We start from the raw sequence: 21082 nt of genomic DNA on the forward strand, positions 1-21082 counted from the left end.
TTTGCTCATTTGCTTGGGACAAGGGTGGCAGACGTCCTGGGATAGCTTCTTGGCGTGTGCTGCTTAATTCTGAGCATGAGAGCCAGGCAGCCTTACTCAGGAGGACCGGGGCTCGAGGAAGGGGGACGGGCGTAAACAGGACTCTGCAAATGCGCGACAATTCAGGACAGCGGAGGGAGCATGAGTGTAGGCCCTGTTGACCTGGACTCTCTCGACGGCTAACGGCTGTTCCCCGTCTTATTTCAGGTGAAGAGCACACTCGAGGTCGGATGTCTTGAATGCCCTGGGGGACAGCGGAGGCGACCCGGCTACTGCAATGACCAAGGGGCAAGTTGGCTTTGGAGAAACTGTGCTCTGAGCATGCTTGGTTTTGGTGACAGAGAAAAAATACCGCCGTAGACCACGCCTGGAGCGGCGTGTATTCTCGGGCTGTGCGGGACGATGGAGCCGAAGGCCCACCCGTCTCTCTGACGCTCAGTGTCTGGCCTCGGTGCGATGAGTGACCCGAGGCCGTCACAGGCGGGCAAGCACCAGTTTGGCAGAATCTCTCCCCAGGTCCTGGACCTCCCCAGAACCATGCAGTCTGATGATTATTTTGCTCGAAAATTTAAAGCCATGAACGGTAACCTGGGACCTGCCGCTGCTTTAAACACCTCTAGTCCCGGCGAGAGCGGCGGTGGCCCGGCCAGCGGTACTCCGGCTGTCCCCAAAATGGGTGTGCGAGCCAGAGTGTCCGAATGGCCTCCCAAGGACTGCTCCAAGGACCTGTCCTGCAAGACGCTGTGGGAAAGCCGATCCCAGACCAGCTACGAAAGCGTGACATCCATCCTGCAGAATGGACAGGAGAACCGGGGCGACGGCCAGCAGGAGGGGCAGCTGGACCTGGACTTCGTGGAGGCCAAGTACACCATCGGAGACATCTTCGTTCACTCCCCCCAAAGAGGACTGCACCCCATAAGGCAGAGAAGCAACAGCGACGTCACCATCAGCGACATCGACGCTGAGGACGTCCTGGACCAACGTGCCATCAATCCCAACACCGGGGCTGCCTTGCACAGGGAGTATGGGAGCACGTCCTCCATCGACAGGCAGGGCTTGTCGGGAGAGAACTTCTTTGCGATGCTCCGCGGGTACCGCATGGAGAATTACGACCCCAAAGCAATAGTCCCTCTAGGGTACCCCGAGTTTTTCCCCTGTGACCCCTCAATCTCACCCAGCCTGCAGGCAGCAGCCCAGATTTCGAGGGGAGAGTTTGTCCGCATCTCGGGGTTAGACTATGTGGACGGCGCCCTCCTCACGGTCAGGGACCGGGACAAGCCTTTCAAGCGCAGGTTGAAGTCGGAGTCGGTGGAGACGTCCCTCTTCCGGAAGCTGCGGACCGTCAAAAGTGAACACGAGACCTTCAAGTTCGTGTCTGAGCTGGAGGAGAGCCGTCCAGACAGGGGCGTCCGCCCGTGGAGCTGCCAACGCTGCTTCGCGCACTACGACGTGCAGAGCATCCTGTTCAACATCAACGAGGCCATGGCCACCCGGGCCAGCGTGGGCAGGAGGAAGAACATGACCACCGGGGCCTCGGCCGCCTCGCAGACCCCCGCGCCCGCGGGCCAGGCGGGCGGCTGCGAGTCGCCCCTGGGGAGCAAGGAGGACCTGAACTCCAAGGAGACCCTGGACGCCGACGAGGGCGACGGCAAGAGCAACGACCTGGTCCTCAGCTGCCCCTACTTCCGGAACGAGACCGGCGGGGAGGGCGACCGGCGCATCGCGCTCTCCCGGGCCAGCTCGACGTCCTTCGGCGCCGGCGAGAGCTGCTCCTTCGAGTCCTCCCTGAGCTCGCACTGCACCAACGCGGGCGTCTCGGTCCTGGAGGTGCCGCGCGAGAACCAGCCCGTCCACAGGGAGAAGGTCAAGCGCTACGTCATCGAGCACATTGACCTCGGGGCCTACTACTACCGCAAGTTCTTCTACGGCAAAGGTAGGCCTGGGGCCGGGGCTCTACGCGCCACAGCGGGCTCCTCGGGGCTCCAAGCTCCACCCCACATCCAGACAGTGTTATCCTTGGAAACCCAGCTGCTGCTGCCTCTGCTGGGCCTTAAGCCCCAGTGTGCAAAAATGCCTTCTATGGCTGTCTCTCTCTGGCTTGATCTCTCTCTCTCTCTCTCTGGCCATCATCCTTTGCGCCTGTGGCAACCCATGAGCCTTACCACTATCAGACTTACGACCTCATTCCTTAGTACTGGGGATCGAAGCCAGGGGCATTCATCTACCCCCGTGATACAGCCTCAGCCCTAATTATTTTTGAAACAGGGTCTTGCTAGGTTGAGTCTCACACTTGCTGAGGCTGGCCGCGAACCTGAGCTGCTCCTGTCTCAGCCTCCCAAGTACTAGGGCTGCGGGCGTGCCATCCACGCCCTGCTGGACGTCACCGCTTTTCATGAGCCTCTCCCGCGGGCTCCGTGCATGGACAGCTCTGGACTTTCCCCTCCGGTCCTCATTGTGTTTCTGTGCATTGCTTCGTTGACTGGTTGTGCCGAATCCTGGTTGAAGGAATGTGGATTCCCGTGATAAGGCAAATTTAGTTGCTCGGTGAGTTCTGCAAAGGGTCTTAAATTTGGAGATGCAAGTAACTCGGTTTCGGAAACTGTCAGGCCCATGTTATGTGAATTCTTCCAGCTTCTGTTTGCGTCTTCAGGCCTGAAGGACGCATTCTTCAGTGACCGCGCAGTTGGGTCCTGAGCCTTTGAGCACCCTAAGTTTTCCCGGGAACACAGGAGCCGCTGCCTTGGACCTGTTCAGAAACGGGTTCCACACCTGTGTCAGGGCTGCTTGCCTGCCACAGTGTCTCCTGCGGGGCCGGGGGTCTGGCCCTTCCTGGGGCGCCCTTGCTCTTCAGGGCTGTCTTCTCTTGCGTTCAGCTGCACCAGCCACCTCTCCCCAGCCCAAGTCCACGCGGCGGAGCACCTCGGGAGGCAGAGGCGGACCTAGGCGAACGTATCCCTCGAGATGGCTCTGCACATCCGTCTTAGCGTTGCTCTTGGGTGGGTCGGGAACTCAGACCTCAGGAGGACACTCAGATCTTTTCTTTACAGTCTCCCTCAAACCTGTTGAATACCTTGTCCTGTAAACAGGCATGAAAATTTGCCAGCCAAATCGCAGTTACTGAAGTCACATTTAAACCAGTCCCATAATCAGGAAATCACTTAAACAGTAGAAATGAGTACGACGTTGAAGCGTAAAGCTAGACAGGTGCTTGCATTGGGCCTGGTAACGCGTTTGGAATTGTCCTCTGTCCCCTGGAGGTGACACGGGCTGAGGCCAGTTGATCGCAGGTCAGGGTTCCCTGTGGTGTCCCCTTTACCCATTATTCACCCCGGGGGTCAAGTCCTCCCTGGTGCACATGACCCTTCCACAGTGAGCTGAGTACTTGGGGCGGTAAAGTTGTCTCTGACCTGTTCAGACCCTGCGGTAACAAACCCGTCAACCCTCGACTGCGCCATCCGGGGCCTCGAGTTAGCAGACCCTGCACGGGCTGGTCTCTGCATGGAAATTGTCGTCAAGACTGCGCTTTTAGTAAGCCAGGCGTGGTGGCACACACTTGCAATCCCAGGCTTTGGAAGGCTGAGACAGGATTACAGTTTGCAGACAGCCTCAGCTACTTAGTGAGGCCCTCTGCAGCTCAGACTGTGTTTCAGAATAAAAAACAGGGCTGGGGATGTAGCTTAGAGGTAGAATTCCCCTGGGGTTTTATCCCCAGTACCACAAAAATAGCTTGCTCTTAGTGACGAGCTGTGTCTGCCGTGAAGCCAAGTCACTAGTTACTACACCCCAAGATGCTCTGTTTATCAGCCCTTCTGAGTTGGATAGTTTGTGATTTTTCCCTTTAAAATACTGGCATATTATAAAAGTTGTGCGTACGTTAACAGTTGTGTGAATCCTTAGTGCCAGCACCTTGCCCAAGCACCCATGCTCCCACACACCCAGACGTGTGCGGGAAGGAGGAACGGGTGAGTTGTTCCCCAGGGTCATTGGTTCCATCAGCATCCTGGGCTGGTGATCTCTGCTCCCTAGATCAGTGGCTTGTTCCTGTGATAGCTTTTTCCCCCTCCTGAATTCCTACTCGTTACCTCTTGATCATTTTGAAGACTCCTCTACAACTGCCTTAGGTCTGCTGCCTTTTTCGATGTGCTGTTAGGATTTATGAGGACATGGGAAATGGCATCATTAGACTTTGGGGATTATTTCACGTTCAGATCTAGTCAAAGAATCTGCACTTAGACACCGCAGGGCCTCCTGCAGTAGGACTCCGATCCACGGTCCCGGAACGTTGGGCTGGGTTCTCGTTCTGAGCTTGGCCCGAGGATCTGTGAAGCCGCAGGACATGACAGTGGGCATCTTGCCCTGAGGTCGCCCTGTCTTCAGTACTCCAGGGATATGTGCTGGGGAAGTGCCCCTAATTGAGCTCGGACCCTGGAGGGAACAGTCACGGGAGGAAGCCACGGCCGGGCCCTGTGCTTTGTGAACTAACCACACCTGCTTCTGTTAGCTCTTCCCGATGGCCGGTGTGACCTGAAATTGGTGCCGTGCTGTGCCCTGTTCCTGCTGTGTGTGTGTGGCACCACCAGCTAGCAAACCAGCAGTGGCCTTGCTCCAGTTCCTGCTGCTGGGCACAGCTGGCGGGCCGCCGCTCGCTTTGCCAAGCAAGGGAAACATCAACGTGTTAGAACCGAAGCCCCACCCGGCTGGGGCGGGGCCACTTTGCGGCCAGCTTCCCCGATGAGTTCTCTTGGAAAACTGGCTTCCTGAGATCTTCTGGTACTATCCAGGTACCTTTCATTTTGTCCTGTGTTCTGCGTGAAACTTCCTTTTCAAAAGGATTGCGTGGCTCCCGGTCACCAGGAGGTGTGGAAGGGACAAGCTGCCCTTCCCGGGGCAGCGTAGGCAGAGGCTGCTCTGCCACGCCAAGGTGTGCCCCGACGACTACGCGCCTTCGCTGGAGGGCTGGCAGGAGGATTTGGGAGGGAGCGAGCGGCCTGCCACTGAACTTGTACAGCTTGGCCTGTCCAGGCATTTGCGGCTGCAGCCTTTGAGGCCGCTCAAAGGAGAGTGCGAGACCTGTGAGCACAGCCCGCTCTTGGTGACTTCCCTTGTTGGCAGCGCCTGAGAAAAATCGGGGCCCTTTTCCATATGACTGTTGGTCTGCTGGGACTCCTGGTGAAAGGGCAGTCTCCCGTTTCCCTGTGGGGAGCAGACTGCCACCAAAGGCTGTAGACGGGTACAGGGGTTCTCCTGTCCTTGGCCTCAGGTTGGTGCAGCAGGAGCCAGCCCTTGGGGCTTTCGGACTTTGGAGGATTCTTGTGGGTGGCTGCACCCCAGGCTTCAGATGGAGTGTAGCCAATGCAGATGGCACCCCGTGGCTCCTTCGAAGTCTCTTGGACGTACCTGAGGCCCAGGGGACAACGAGGCTTAGGATTTGCTTGGCCTTGCACCTGTACTGAAATGCAGAAGGTGTTCCCTCGAGATCCCCTGAAACCTGCACCGGGCAGCCTGGCTTAGAGTATCCTGGTTATTCCTCAGATTCCCAGTTCTCTGCTGTGAACCCTGAACACAATCGCCCTGTCAGACCCTCTCGGACTTTGCATAACACGTTGGAAACCCTTTGGGGAGGAGCCAGGTTGGCTTTACAGGGTGCTCACGGTGCATCTGAGAAGGCAGTGGCTTTGGCCGGTGCCCTGCGCCAGCCTGGCTCTTGGGAAGTCCCGGTGTGTGTGTGTGTGTGTGTGTGTGTGTGTGAGGGGGGTTCTGTTCAAGCTTCTGAGAATTTGTATTTCTTATCAGATGCACCAGAGAGGACTTCTTTGATTTCTTGCCATGTTAGTTTCTCTAAACTTCTGGAGAGCAGCTTGGAATTTTTTTTTTCTCAAAGTTTCCAGCAACTTCCAAGCGGAGCTGGGGCTCCCTTAGAAGCTAGAGACAGATTACATGGTACAAGAATGGCCATTCGGGCACCTTTTTCTCCCCCTAGCCCCCAAAATGCCAGCCCTGGGCTTCGAGGCCCTACCCCCTTTGCTATGCATGCCACCTGCTAGAGGATCTGTGGAATCCGTGATAAGCGGGTTCTTCCTAGCCACAGCTCCGTAGATCCCTCTTTAGTGCTAGCCTCGGTCCTTAGGCTCACCTCACTGAAGGTGACCTCCATAAATCCGCCAAATGAACCAACAAAAGGAAGAGCTTGTTGTGGAACTTGGGTAATAGCTCATCTCTTAAGCCACTGAATTTTTGTGGCAAAGGAGTTCTTTCTTCCCTTAGGCAGAAGTGCCCCTCCATCAGTCATAGTTGGGGGTCCAGTCTTGCCAAGTGGAGGCCCGCAGATGAGGGGCACCCGATTAAGAGTGTCGCTAGACACGGACTACATGCCTGGGTTCACATCGCAACCCTGGGAAGCCTTTGTGCCCCAGTTGATCTATAGAAGACGCCTCCTGTAAAGGGCTTCGCGTGGTGCCTGCCAAGCAGCCCATCTCCCAAGGGGCATAAGTGTGGGGGGCATCTCTGTCTAGAAAGACGCCCCTGCCCACCCCACTGGCGCAGTTTTTGAGCGGTAGTACTTAGTGATGAGAGGTAGGAGAGCCCTGTGGCCGGGCGGGGTGGGGGTCTCGGAATGGGCCCACCGCCCATTCCTGACAGCCCCTCTCGCGTCGGCGACGTGGCGGCCGCGGCCGGAGCGCAGCTTTACATATCAAGTGGGTCCTGCTCCCGAGTGCCGCTTCACTGCTTGCTCTGAATTTCATGCCTGGTGGCTTTCTTTCTGTTTTATATAGTCACTGGCAAAAATTAATCGGGAGTTGGACGCTATTAAATTCACATGGTTGAGCGGGCTGCCCCCTGACAATGGCGCTATTCTGAGGAACAAATTCCTCCCTCAGAGGACACATTCAACTCAGCGCTCGGCCTCTCTCCTGGACAATCGCTGACACAAACACAGGTCCCTTTGAGGCCTGGGGCTGCTCCCCGGAGCAGAGGCCCGGCTGCCCAGGGGCCTCGGCGCCGTGGGCCTCTGTCACCTCCCTGCCCCGTGATGGACATGGGGATGCCCCCGCTTTGTCTCACGGTGCATTGAGGCGGCCATGACGGGTCCTTGTCCTGCCTGTAGGGACCTACAGAGGACCTCGTGCTATTTCAGCCTTGTTGATCTTCAGTCCCCAAAATCCTTGCCGGCCGTGGAGGAAGAGGAGCTCGAGCCGCTGTCCCCCAGACGAGGGATGATGGCATTTCTATAAAGCTGGGTTCCTTAGGAACCGTAACATCTTTTTCCTCTGGAATAGTGAGCTGGAAGTAAAATTCTCCAGAATCCAAGGTCTCAGGGAACTGGCCTGTTAGTAAAAACGATCCCAGTGTGTTCAAGGTCACAGCTAATTTGCCCTGCGGCCTAAGGTCCGGGGAAGCTGGACCAGTGTCCCTGACCCTCAGCAGCCCTGCACCTCACTGTTGGGGTTCTCCTCATCGTCATCCTTTGAGCAAAGACAAGAAACCAACAAAAGGGAACCTGTGACGGCTCTTGTTCTCCAATCCTGCATTTCTTATTCCAAATTACCTTGAAACAGCACTTTTTTGTGGCCCAGGGATTGATCTTGGGGGCAGCCTACCTCTGAGCTGTACCCTTTATTTTGCAACAGGGTCTGTTTAGTTGAGGCTGGTCTCAAACTGAACCTGTAATCCTGTCTCAGCCTCCCAGGTCCTGGGATTCCAGGAGTGACTCACCACACCTGGCTAGAAATTGCCTCTTTGAAGACGCCACCCTCAGGCCAGTGTAATCTGCTGGCCTCGCTGAGTACTTGTGACTGATTTTCACAGCTCACGCCATTGACCTTCTCAAGCCGTAATTGCTCTCCCCAGAGACTTGGCGCCAGACCCCATCTGTATCCCAGTGTCACGCAGGCTGTGACCTTGCTCGAGTGTGCTGTGGGTCTCGGCCCAGACCCGTCAGGGGTGGGGTCTTAGCAGGTGATGCAGAAGCGAGTCAATTTGTGATCCCAGTACTTGGGAAACTTGAGGCAGGATTTTGGTGTCCAGGCAGCCTCCGGTCCTTAGGCCCTCTGCAACTTAGGCCGGTTTCGAAATAAAAATATAAAAGATAGGGATGGAGGTGTAGCTTGGGTTCCATCCCCACGACTGCAAAAGTAACCCGTAAGTATTTTATTACTCTGTAGTGCCTTAGGTTTCCCGAGCTTAGCTAACATATCCCTTGCATTCCAGTCAAAAGAGCAACAATTTTCTACGCAGCACAGACCTGTCTCTTCTCAGCGTGGCGAGTTCAGTGATACCCCCACCGGGGGAACTTTCTTTGGCCGGTGTGCAGGGTGCGAGGCCCCGGGGTGACGTGAAGGCGCTTCCTGCCGAGGCGGCTCTCCTTACCTCGCTCATTCCTGTGTTAGCCTGTCTCTGTCATTCAGAGTGATGGGAGCTCGGAAGGTGACATGAGTCGCAGACGCGGCAGCTATGGGAGAAGAGGTGAATAAATGGGTCCTAGGAGTTGCAGCCCACGGCAGCCATGGACTAATAACCAGGTGAGCAGGGAGCCGGCAGCGAGACGAGCGACCAGTGGTTGAACAAAAACCCCCAAGCTGCGATGGAGGGGAGCCCGGCAGGCAGCTGTGCCATGATGCCGGCGAAGCCCTTGCTGGCGGCCTCGGTGCTGTGGCAAATGGGGCCTCGGCTTCTGGCTGTGGGCACCAGGGTAGGGCCGCAGCCATCCTCACACCTGGGCCTTGCCTGTCCTGTTCACTGTCAGACCGACCTAGAATCCACACAAAGCCCGGGCACAGGGTCCTCGGCACCCCACCCCCGGCCCGTTCCACTTAGGGTGAGCTTTGTCCTCTTTGCTGGGCAGCTGCAACGCGCCCGAGACCCCCAGTCTCATTTCCTACTCTGCACTCCTGTTAGCGGACTGTTTTATCTTGTTCTTTCGTATCCGCACGGTACGCCGATTTCCATTCAGCCTCTCCAGTCTTTCATAGCCTCTATCTGCCCACGAAGGATCTCATTTGATTCACCCTGGAAGCAATTTTATGGAAATCATCGGCTCAAAAATAAGGGCAGGCTGTGGGGGTGGGCCCCGCGTCCACGCCGCTCCCGGGAGCCTGTGCGGTGGGACCTCTGCCTTGCCAGCGGATCACACAGGTCCTGTCCTGAAAGGGCTCGGGCCTTGGAAACAGTGAACTGTCCCCTCCTGGAGGGACAGTCTCCACTCCATGTTCTGGACAGAGGTCTGGATAATGGCTAGATGGCACGGTCCTGTACCCAGGGGGAGGATTTGATTTCTTTAGAAACACATCCTAGGCGTCCCGCTGCATCCTTTTCCCAGACAAAAAGCAAGGTGACGTCTCTTAGACACTAGGGCGTTGACACCGTGTGCGCGCAGGCGTGATGCTGGGGCAGCAGGAGCCGTGTATCTGCTCGCACTTGGAGTCGCTTGTTTTTGTGAGACATAAATGCAAAGTGCATGTGGATTGGAGCTCTAATTTTAAGTACAATTGTGTGTGTGTGTGTGTGTGTGTGTGTGTGTTTTATACTAGGGCAATCTTACCCATACCCTAGCCCTGTTTTTAAATTTGGTGAGAGTCTAAGTTGCTGAGCACTCCTGCAAGTTGAGGCATTCCTTGAACCTGCTCTCCTATCTCAGCCTCCCAAGTGCCGGGATTACAGGTGTATGCACCGGCCACACCTGGCTGAAGCATAATTTCTGGTAGCAGTTATTCAGAGGAAAGTACAAATAAGAGACGCGTCGTCGTGGGCCAGAGCGCTCCATGCATGAAAGCTCAGAATTGAGGGTGAAGGCCAACGTTGAGAGGCTGCCGTTTGGTTTTGAGCCAGGTTGGAAACGCGGACTTTGTAAAGACAGGTGTGTACACGCCCGTGCTAGAGGGGGTAAGCTTCCGTGACGTTGGCCACGACCACCCAAGGTCCTGTCCTTCTACGCTTGTGGGTCTGAACTGGATGAGTACTTGTATATCGGCCTACTCCGTCACGGGATCTAGAATGTATAATTCTTGTCTGCTTCTTGTACTACCCCCAATGCACTACAACTTCCTGTGGCCGGCGCCAACTTGATCAACATTCAATCCCCAGGATTCAGTGTCTGGCACACGGTCAAGATGGAGGCCCTGCTCACTCAAAATGAGTGAATTAAGATGGATCGAGGATGCATGGTGAGCGGGGCTGGATAATGGCCTCCGGAGGCAGCCTGGTCCCGATCGCTGGGTCCTGCACAGGGCCGAAGACACTAAAGGCAGAGAGACTTGATGGGGACCCGATCCTGGGTCATCGAGGTGGGACTTGGCCCTGCCACAGGCACACGTGTCTCCGTAAGGAAAGTTTTATATCGGCAGCATTCTTGGCCTGAGTGAGAATGATTCAGTTAGCAATTCGTCTTCTGGTCCTTAGATTCCTCCCTTGTTGATCCAGCCTGGCCAGCTTTGTAGGGATACGGTACCAGGTTGGCCCGTCTTGGTTTCCAGGTAGCGCGGCGGGTTGCCTCTGGAGACCCTGTTGTAGCCGTGAGTGGCTCTGGGTGGCGGTGGCTTGGAGTGAGTCCAGGGCTGATCTCCCAAGATGAGCTTGTCCCATTCCCCGTGTTATCAGTAATACTTATTCCTTCCCAAATTCTTGCGGTGTGCAATGTTAGCGTAACCAAAAGCCTTTGGAGAACCGGCGGCTTTTCTTCAAGCTAATGTTTGCTATAGAGGGTTTCTTTGTGACTAGGAGTTGGGCAAGCTTAGCCAAAACCAACAAGGTGACAGTCAAAAGGGGTGAATGTGGCCGGGCGTGGTGGCGCACGCTTGTAATCCCCGCGCTTGGGAGGCGGAGACAGGAGGATCGCGCAGGTTCGAAGCCAGTTTCATTGGCTTAGGAGACCCTGTTTCCAAAAAATAAAATAGGTCTGGGAGTGTAGCCCTGAGGTAGAAGGGCTTCCAGGAACCCCAGCACCACCAAAAAAAAAAAAAAAAAAAAAGGGGTGAATGTGGTGTTTTGCACAGGGGGTGGGAAAATGGGTTTCATGAGTCGACTCCTTGGAGAGCCGGCCCGGCACGCTTCATTAAGGAGCAGAGGAGTAGCACCTGAGGGTTCGCGCCTGCCACCTGCTCCACATGATTTAGCGGTGTGATGGGGCTAAAAATAGAAGCATATATCAAGCTGCAGTAATAAACACGCGGGTAATTGCTCCCTGTTCTGTGTGTCTGGGCTGCATCTTGGGTGTGGTGTTAGCACTGGGCCATTTTTTTTTCCTCCCCAGGAAACGCTGTTATAAAGTTCGGGACTCTTAGTGAATGACATGTCGCCGGCCACTCTTAACAGAAACGGCAGGATCCTCGTCCAGCCGTCGGGGGGGCCTGCCTACACAGGACGGAGCTCCCTGTCGCTGGGCGGGTTCTAACCAGGATCTCCACCTTTTACCACTTCAGGAGCTGTCCTCTGGAATCTTGTTCCCTGCTGCCTGATAGTGCCTGGCATGGAGTTGTATAACAAGCAGGAGACTAGCGATTGTCCCCTAGGAAGCGTGCCCTGGAGGACCCTGTGCCAGGACAGGACCCTCCACAACCCTCCCTGCCCAAGACCGACACTTCAAGGGCCCAGTTACAGGAGAGAAGTGGCAGCTGACGACTAGTCAGGCGCATCTCGATGCAGTTTGCCCTGAGCAGCCCGTGGCCTCTTATGTCTGTTGCTAGATTTGGCCAGATTTCAGGGGGCGAGAGCTGGTGTGTTGGTGCGTGCTTATAATCCTAGTACTTGGGAGGCAGAGGCTGGGGGATCACAGGTTTGTGGCAGTCAGCCTCAGAAACTTAGGCCCTATCTCCAAATTAAAAACTGAAAAATGTAGCTCAGAGGTAGAATGCCCCCGGGGTCACTCTACAGTACTGCAAAGAAAAGAGGGTTCTTCTCCTCACGATGCCATCCGTCCGTCCAAAGGGTAGCAGATAGCAAAGTCACAGCTTTGGGAAAAGGAACCATCTGCTCTGAGCCAGTGAAAGCAGAATGAGATGAGGAAGGGGGAGTGAGGTTTGGAGCAAGATGGAGAAACGCTACTGCGCCAACGCCTAGGGCCCGGGTGCCCTTGGTTGCGTGCGCGCCTCTGACACCTCCGCCATCTTGTTTTGTAGAGCACCAGAATTACTTCGGCATCGACGAAAACCTCGGCCCGGTGGCAGTCAGCATCCGGAGGGAGAAGGTGGAAGACGCTAAGGAGAGGGAAGGGTCCCAGTTCAACTACCGGGTGGCATTCCGCACCAGCGAGGTAACGGGCGGCTGTCCCGGCGGGGTCCAAACGGCTGTGCTGCCGTGGCTTCAGTTTACTTTGGGTAGAGTCCTAGAGCCGTTTTTATTAATGCAAATGATTAATAGTCATTAACTATTCACAACAGTTAGGGCCATGGGAAAAGGGAGGTTACAGGACTTTTCGCCAAACGAGCAATTTGGAGACCTGTCCCTGATGTTCCACCGCTCTAATTTTCCTCCCACTGTGCATGATAGGACGGATAACATAAAAACAGGGAGGTTGGTGCTGGGGCATGGTGGCATATGCCTGTAATCCTGGTACTTGGGAGGCTGAGACAGGAGGATCAGAGGTTCGAGACCAGCCTAAGCTACTTGGCAAGGTTCTCTGCATCTTAGACCGTTTCAAAAGAATAGGGCTGAGGGTGTGTAGTTCAGAGGTAAAACATTCCTGCATTTAATCACAAGTACCAAAAAAAAGTCTGGGGTCTAAGGCAGAGAGGCCCAATCCAAAAACCATCCAATATATATGTGAGGATTTGAAAACTACTTTAAAACCTAACGCAGAAAATCGGGTGGCCTCCGCTAGGTTTGGGGGTGCTCCACTGGTGTTCTGACCAGTGGGCACAGTGGTTCCCCTTTCAGACGCCATGAGAACCCTGCTTAGTCCCTGGGGTTTTCACTTTGAATGAAAAGTATGAATCCTCTCCAAAAATGTGATGTGTATGTACAAATATGACCTAAGCAAACCTCTTCTGTATAATATGCACGGAGAAACTGGTGATAAATGTTGCATGTGGGTAGCTGAATAGGTGGATCTCTGGTTTATAAACATAATCAGAACTAGTCTGCACTGCCGGTCCTATTCCCGTAGCCCTTTGCCATTCGAAGGATATATATATTTGGCAACTTCCAGAATGTGTGTAGATTGACTCCTTCTGGGTCGTTACGCGTGGTGTTCCAGAAGCTTGGGCTCTGCGCTGGGCGTGCGTGCAAGCCAAAGCCCTCTGAGTGGCGGTGGCATGGTTCCAGTTCTCGGCCCGTGCTGTCCACTGAAGTAGCCACTAGCCGCAGCTGGCCCCCTAAACTTAAAACAGTGGAATCAAAGCAACAAGCCATCGCGTGGCTGGATGGCGGGCGCGGATGGAGAGCAGTGCCCTCCCTGTAGCAGGGAGCTCCGTGTCTGTCGGGGGAACTCTGCCGATGTCGAGCGTCCCTGTGACCACAGAGTCGATGAAGGGTGAGGACCGGTCTCAGGCGCAGTGCAGAGCTCTGGCCCTCCCATCCGCCCCAAGCCCTGGCTCAGTGTCTACCCTGTGCTTCCAGGACAAAGTCCACACGCTGCACACTGTGAGGGGAAATGCACTGTCTCCCCAGCCCCGAATCGCCAGCTCCCGGGTGCCACCAGCCGCCCGCATGCGTCAGGATAGATGAAAGGAGCAGAGTGGGGCGGAGCGAGAGGGGCAGGCAAGAGCGATGGAGGTGGCCGGGGCCCTTGTAGCTCCCCAGCAGCCTCCCCACGTGGCCTCAGCGCTGCACTGTTGGCGGCCCGAGGGGTGAGTGGCTAGGCTTGTTCCATACCCCCTTACCTCGGCCCCGCCTAGCCCAGCCCCCTTTATCGTTGCTGTGTTAAAAATTAGGAACATTGATTTCCTACCGTCACAGGGAGCCCTGCATTTCCTTGTGCCCCACCCTTTATTCTTTCCCAAGGCCACCAAGTGATAATGTCCTACTTAGAAAACCAGGACTAAGCCTAACCGAAGTCTGGCACTCACCCCACAGCTCACCACCCTGAGGGGTGCCATCCTGGAGGACGCCGTGCCCTCCACGGCTCGGCACGGCACCGCCCGGGGCCTCCCCCTCAAGGAAGTGCTGGAGTACGTCATCCCCGAGCTGAGCACCCAGTGTCTGCGGCAGGCCTCCAGCTCGCCCAAGGTCCCGGAGCAGCTGCTCAAGCTGGACGAACAAGGGGTGGGTATGCGCGGTGTCACTCGACTCTGCCGTTCCCAGAGTCTGGTGTCTCCACTGTCTTCTAAGCTCACTTATTTGAAATGCCTGGAATTATTTTCTCACTTTCCCCAACTTTCCCTGTAGCGTAGTCTACTCGTGTGTGGTTTCGGGGTACATCCCACCTAGCAAGAGAGGTCAACAGTGTCTTTATTTGGGGTTTACATACTCCAGTTGGCTTTGTCCTTGTCTGCCGTGTGCAAGGGTCTTGCTGACAGATGAGGGTTGACTGGATCTGGGAGACTGAGGCTGTGGGACCAGTGCCTACGGAGGCCTTGTAGGCTGAGGATAGCAGGCAGCTTTCAAAGGTGGAAGCCCACGAGTGCTTGGGGAGAAGGGGTAGAATCCAGCTGGGCAGGTGGAGACAACGTGGCGTTTCAACTGAGCCTCCCGACTGGGATAGAGTTCACAGAAGAGATGTGAGTACCACTGCCCCAGGACCTATGGCCTTTCCAGTTTCTTCACAAAGGAAAGAAAGGTGGTGGGCGGGGGAACAGTAAGTTGAGGCCTTTGCCGAGTTGTGAGTCCATATACGGGCCCACCAGTCTCGGGGAGGAGATGGTCAGAGAGCCAGTCCTGGCTGGGACTCTGCTGGACATCTGCTGGGACCCTGGGCCCAGCACCTCCGCCCTGCTCCTTGTCTCAAGAGTTGTACGTGAGGACAAGGTTTCCCACCGGACTCACCAGGGTGGGCACTGAGGGCTGGGTGGCACTCAGATGAGGCGGCACATGGCACCAGCCGTGCTCTGAGCGGAGCGGCAGGGTGGACCCATGGGCAGCAGCTGCAGGACAGCGAGCTCCCAAGAGTGTGATGGCACGGCAGCTCTGGGTGCCAGGGGACAACTCCCCCGGGGAAACACGGCAGCCTCGGTGCCCTTGAGCATCTCACAGCTCAGCCAGGAGACAGTCACTAAGTCAAGGGCCAGATAGCTGCGGAGTTGAAGGGTCTTCCAAAGGTGAAGGTGGTCAAGTCCGCATGACAGTGTGAAGTGGCGTTTGGAGACCGTCATCGGTGTGTATAGACCTTAGCAGTCACTAACGCCACCAGCCTCTGTGCACACGTCAGTCAGAAGATATCCACAGTGCACAGTCAGATCCTGGGATGTCTCCGTTAGGAGCGACCGATATTTATCGTGAAATGATCCAAGCCATTTTTATCGTACTTAAGTTTTGTCTCAGAAACTTACCCAGAGAAACAGCGCAGTAAGATCCGCAATCCCAGGCAGTGAGTAGTTTCCGCATGGTCTCCTATCCCGCCTCTGCACCCGTGGCCGAGTCAGCACGCACGTACGTAGCTATAATCTCAAATAATGACCATGTAACTTAGAGGAAAGATTTTTCTTGGAGTTTTGGGTCCAGTCCCTTTGAGGCTGGAGACCTCTGATCTCAGGCAGGAAGCGGAGAGGGGAGAGCTCATGGAAGCACTCCTCACGTCATGGAGGCCGGAGCAAGAACGGAAGGAAAAGGCACCAAGCACAGCCCCCAGGCCGCACCCCAGGGACCCCCCCTCCGGCCACACGCTGCCAGCACAGGCACCGCCGGAGTAAGTCCATTCCGGTGGACTCGCCACTGGGACGCTGGGATCGCAACGTCAGGACTCGATCACATCAACTCCAGATACCGATTGGAGTGCTTCGAGGGGCTGTTCTATAGCCAGCCGTAACACGGGGGCGCCCAGGTTTTCTAACCGGGTTCTGCCTGGCACGGGTAACTGATGAGGCAGGTCCCGCAGCCCGAGGTCACCTAGACAAGTTGATGCGCTGCTCCTTGCACTGCTTGTAGTTAACTACGCGTGATGTGAGTGAGGCCGCCTCCGCCGCTGGGAAATGAGCATCGTGTGGCTTGATTTGACTGCTGTCGTCAGCCATGGACTTTGATGAAAGGCTCTGTTTTCCATGGTAATAAAAGCAAGCGGTGTTATGGATTGACGTCTTTAGGGAGCCCACGTCTGATAATGAGTCTCTGAAGCTCAGGTTGCTGGTGGTGGTGAGATTAAGAACCCCGTTCGCACAAGGGAGGAGTGCTGCTCGAGGGAAGGTCGCAAAGCCCAGGCTGGCACGTGTTCTTCCCTGGGGGGAGGATGGCCCGGCCTCAAGCCCGGGTATCACTGAGAGATGGGGTCACGGCAGGGGCTCTTCAGTTGTCATTAAAACTCTTGGTGCTGTATTGTATCTGTAACAGATGTTTTCTTTTCAAGACAGTGAAAAAATGTGAGAAATGACTGTAATTGTACAACCAAAGCTCCTTTTATGCAAACAAAACATTTTTCTATTTATACACGTACATCACAATTTCCATGGGGATTCTTTCCTTACCAGACCTTAATTTGATTTGTATTCTTTCCTGCTTTTTTTTAATTCAGTCTTGCATGTTTCCATGAATGTTCAAATAAATTAAGAAAAAACCATAAGAACCAGAAAGGAAAACTTGTGAAAGTTCACAGCCTTCTTCCCACCTTGGAAGATAATTCCGATGCCTGCGTGCAGCACGTAACATAAAGTTAGCAGTGCCGTTGCAGGATCTGACCCTGGGTGATGCTTGCCCTTCTGGGAAACCTGGCGAGTGCCCTGTGCTGTCCACATTGATCTTAGTGCTTGGGCTTGCTGGTGTTTCCAGCTGCACCTTGAGGGGCCTGGGCGTCTTATTTTGCTGCACCTTACACAGTAATAGTTACTGGTTTTTTTACTTGTGGGAATTCTTCCGGCAGGCGCTTGTGAGAACAGGAAGGTCGGCTTTTAAGAGTCTTAACTTTACTGGAAGTTAGTGTGTCCGATTCTCCTTTGCCAAGTAACGATATTTGCTTTCCATTGCAGCTGAGCTTTCAGCACAAGGTTGGAATCCTCTACTGCAAAGCAGGCCAAAGCACAGAGGAGGAAATGTACAATAACGAGACGGCAGGGCCTGCGTTTGAGGAGTTCCTCGACCTCCTGGGCCAGAGAGTGCGGCTGAAGGGATTCAGTAAATACCGTGCCCAGCTGGACAACAAAAGTAAGCCCCGTGTGCGCGCAGGCTCAAGTCGCCAGACAGGCGTACCGCGCGGTCCACGCAAGCGGCCTTGTGCCCTCCTGGTCTGGACCCCAAGAGCCCAGCAAGCTATTCTGGGGTTGGGTGTAGATGTCCTTAGATGAGCAGAGGAGACGCTTTCCCAAGAGCTGTGCCCTTCACGTGCGCCAAAGGTCACTTCCTTCTCTTTAATGCCAGCAGAGGCTCCCCAGGGTTTTCTGAAGAATTGTTCAATATTTTCTTCCTCCGTTGAGTTCCCTCTCTTCTGTTACACCCTTGTTTCAGTGTACCAAGGACAAGCGCTGCATTCATCACCGAGACAAAACGTTAACGCATTCATTCATGCTTGTTATTGGGCTTGTTCTGTTCATTTCTGGACCCATGATGTCAACAGTTGGAGCTGAAGGGGCTAAGAGGCTGACGCATCCTGTTTTTCGAGGATCTAAGTCGAGTCCCCTGGACTTGGACACGAAATCAGTTTGCCCAGTTGAAAACACAGGCTTTCTGCCATATGTGATGTGTGACTTTCTCCAGTGTCCTCCTCATTGTCCTCCTAGATTCTCCTATCTTTGTGCCCTTAATCAGTTTGCTTTCAGCACAGTTCTACATATTTGGGGAAATCAAGTAATTAACTCGTGGTCCTTTAATGAAAGATGAGGAGATTCTAAAGATGGAAAATCTAAGTGTAGGGCTCCCGTCAGTGGGAGTGCCCGGGCGGGGCAGCCAGGATGGCGCGGGGCTGGCCTGGTGCCCCTGTTCTTTCTCCAGACTCCCCGCCCATTGTGCTGAGTCTCGGCCCTGTCCCCACATCCATACAGCTTGGGGCCATCAACGGTACTGTCTGAACAGGGTGGTGCCTGCCGTCAGTTCTGTTGTCCGATGTGTCTTTGAAAGTCAAATTTAGTTGACATGCCCCTGCCATGATGGTGACCCCCGCAGCCTCCGTGTGCCTCCCCCCCGGGGCCAGGAAAAATCTATTACTTTGAATGTGTACACCGAAAGGAAAGTAACACAGGACACCCCGTATGCTCTTGTTGCCGTTTGTAGATTATCTGTCTTCTGGGGGTGACAGATTCTATCAACTTTTGATCTGGTCTAGAAGTTGTAACGGCAGGCTAGGTAACCCAAGTATTTTCCTTGGTGTAAACATGACTTCGGCTTTGAGTTTTTATGTCCTGGGAGATATTCTCAATGCTTTCTTCTCGAGAAGGTGAGTATATAAGCACTAGATTTTTCTAGGTTTTCTCTGATGGTCAACAAACCCTTTAAATTTAGGAGCAATGGACCAGGCGTGGGGGCTCATGCTTGTAAATCCCAGCATCTGGGAGGCAGAGACTGGAGGATAGCAGTTCAGACAGCCTCGGCTACTCAGGCCCTTCACAACTCAGTGAGACCCTGTTTCAAAACAATAAATTTAGGAGCAAGACATTGCATAATGTGCAAAGAAGTCTGCTGCTCCATTACTGGAGAGGAGAAATCTAAGAATTAGGTTTTGGGAAATGGTCAAGTAAAAATTCTGTCTTTTGTGGGATGGATAAGTAAAAATATTCTTGAACTTGAGGAGAATTGAGTTCCGGTTTTAAATATCTGCTCAAGTCTGGGCTCAAAATGGAGTAGGAATGGGATTATCACTAAGATACCGGTCCTGGCAGATGGCACCCACAGGCCGGAGAATTCCAAACCAATGGCCGAAGTCCAAGCAGAAATCCTCGCAGCCGGCCCCCGAGCAAGCCTTGATGCCTTCTCATCACTGCATTAGCGTTTGAGAGAGAAGCCTCCAGAACGTCAACTTGTACTATGTCTGGGAGATGGGGCTGGGCACATTCTGATCACATCTCAGCGTGATTTGCTCCTGCACTGCGATCTCCTGGTCTGGACGGTCCTGTTTGTCCCGAGTGACGGTCCTGGGGTGGAGCGTGGCCGTGGCCATTGAGCACGCTAAATGTTCTGCTCTTGAATTGTCCGACCTTCGATTGTGTGCACCGTGCGTCCTGAGCCTGCCTGCATCCTGAGCCACGGTTGCTGCTGGGGTTCTGAGCCAAGAGTTAAAATACAGGACGTTGCTTTCTAAGATGTCCTATGGAAAAATCTGCATTTACTGAGCAGTTGATGGGAAGACTCCTTTATTTTTATTACCAGTGGATACACAGCTTATTAGATGTGTTCTTTCTGACCATCGGCAAGGTAACTGTGTGTTCATGGAAGCCCTCGGGATACTCGCCCTACCCAAGAAATTGCCATCCTCAGGCGCCTTCCACAGTAGCTAAGAACAGAACGATATCTCTTCTAGAGAATGTGCAGGGCTGTCTCCAAATTAGAAATACAAGATGATTGCAGGACTCAAGGTAAAGTTAAGCATTTTCAAGTAAAAATTGAAAATTTAAGACTAAACGGATTTTTTTTTTTTTTTTTGTGGTGGTACTGGGGTTCCTGGAAGCCCTTCTACCTCCGGGCTACACTCCCAGACCTATTTTTACATTTTTATTTGGAAACAGGGTCTCCTAAGCCAGCGCGCGCGGCTGGCTCCGAACCTGCGTGATCCTGTCTCTGCCTCCCAAGTGCGGGGATCACAAGCGTGCGCCACCACGCCCGGCGACTAAAAGGATTTTATCCAAAATGTGCCACAAGCTTCCCCAAAAAACCACAATGGGATAAAACGGTGAATGGCATTTCTTGCTGTTTGGAGAGTGGGAAAAGGAGCCGGGCGTGGTGGCACGCTCTTGTAATCTGAATCTTGGGAGACTGAGACAGGATTGCGGCTTTGAAGCCAGCCTCAGCAACTTAGACCCTGTTTCCAAATAACACTGAGCTCACAGGTAGAACGCTCTGGGGTCCGATCCCCAGTGCCACACGCTCCCCAGAAAGCGGGGGGAGGAGCCGGCGCGCAGATGGGGAGTGGGAAGGAGCATCTCCAGGTTCCGTGGCGTCTCGCTTCCTGTACATGCACACCGCTGTCTTCGTTTACTCAAGCAAAGCAACGTAGAGCTTCAGCATCACCGAAGCAGCCACTTGGCTGACGTGAGCCTGAGACGCACACTCGGAGACGGTCTCAGCACAGACAGCCTTGGCCTAGCAAAGCATCCTCTGCAAAGACAAGTGGTCTGAGATCACCAGCAGGGCCCACACATTGCCGTTTCTAATGTCAGTACAGCGAGGGGCCGGGTCCTCTCCTCGCCCCTAACGTCCAGAATGTCATCTTTGTAGTAAAAGAAACGCCCTCCAGGGAGGGAAAACTTTAAAATACTTCATTCCCCTCTCCACATTCAATCCAGTTTGACCTTCTGCATTCTGGAAGATCAAGTGCCCCAGGTGATTGAGGGTTGCTGGCTCAGTCGCACCGAGGCAGGACCACCTGGCTTCGCGGGTCCTCCGAGGCCACACCGCGATGTCCAGACGAAGAGCGGGAGGAAGCCGCGCGCTCTTCAGCACACGTGGGGCAAACAGAGGCGGTTGGCCCCGGCCTTGGCCTGGCACAGGGAGCTGATGCAGCCAGACGCTCCCAGCTCGCCACAGGATGCATGTCGGCTACCTTGGTAGGAACGACTTGGTGTCACCGCCGTGATCTAACTTTTGTGTCTTTGCTTTCAGCCGACTCCACGGGGACCCACTCCCTGTACACCACGTACAAGGACTACGAGCTCATGTTCCACGTGTCCACGCTTCTTCCCTACATGCCGAGCAACCGGCAGCAGGTACGTCCCCGTCCCCACCCTACGGCCGGCAGCCATGGAAGGGCCACACAGCCGGCAAAGCCGCCGCGGGTTCTCACTGGGGGCACGCATGGTCTCTGGCTCTTTGATCCCTGAAGCAG

At 54.5% G+C, this 21082-nt stretch overlaps 1 protein-coding gene across 2 annotated transcripts in view; it reads left to right on the forward strand.

The window, feature by feature from the left end:
• Window positions 1-495: 495 nt before the first annotated feature.
• The window catches only part of SIPA1L2 (signal induced proliferation associated 1 like 2), a gene marked incomplete at both ends in the record, with an annotated part of 75713 nt that continues 55126 nt past the window's right edge, over window positions 496-21082 (forward strand). For both annotated transcript variants that reach the window (XM_080717002.1, XM_080717003.1), the window contains 5 exons: window positions 496-1972; window positions 12150-12283; window positions 14044-14232; window positions 17082-17256; window positions 20860-20963. In XM_080717002.1, the coding sequence (XP_080573128.1) occupies window positions 496-1972; window positions 12150-12283; window positions 14044-14232; window positions 17082-17256; window positions 20860-20963 (2079 nt within the window). The remainder of the gene's footprint in view (window positions 1973-12149; window positions 12284-14043; window positions 14233-17081; window positions 17257-20859; window positions 20964-21082) is intronic.

This window comes from Muscardinus avellanarius, assembly GCF_963383645.1.
Source record: "Muscardinus avellanarius genome assembly, chromosome: 20".
Taxonomy (NCBI): domain Eukaryota; kingdom Metazoa; phylum Chordata; class Mammalia; order Rodentia; family Gliridae; genus Muscardinus; species Muscardinus avellanarius.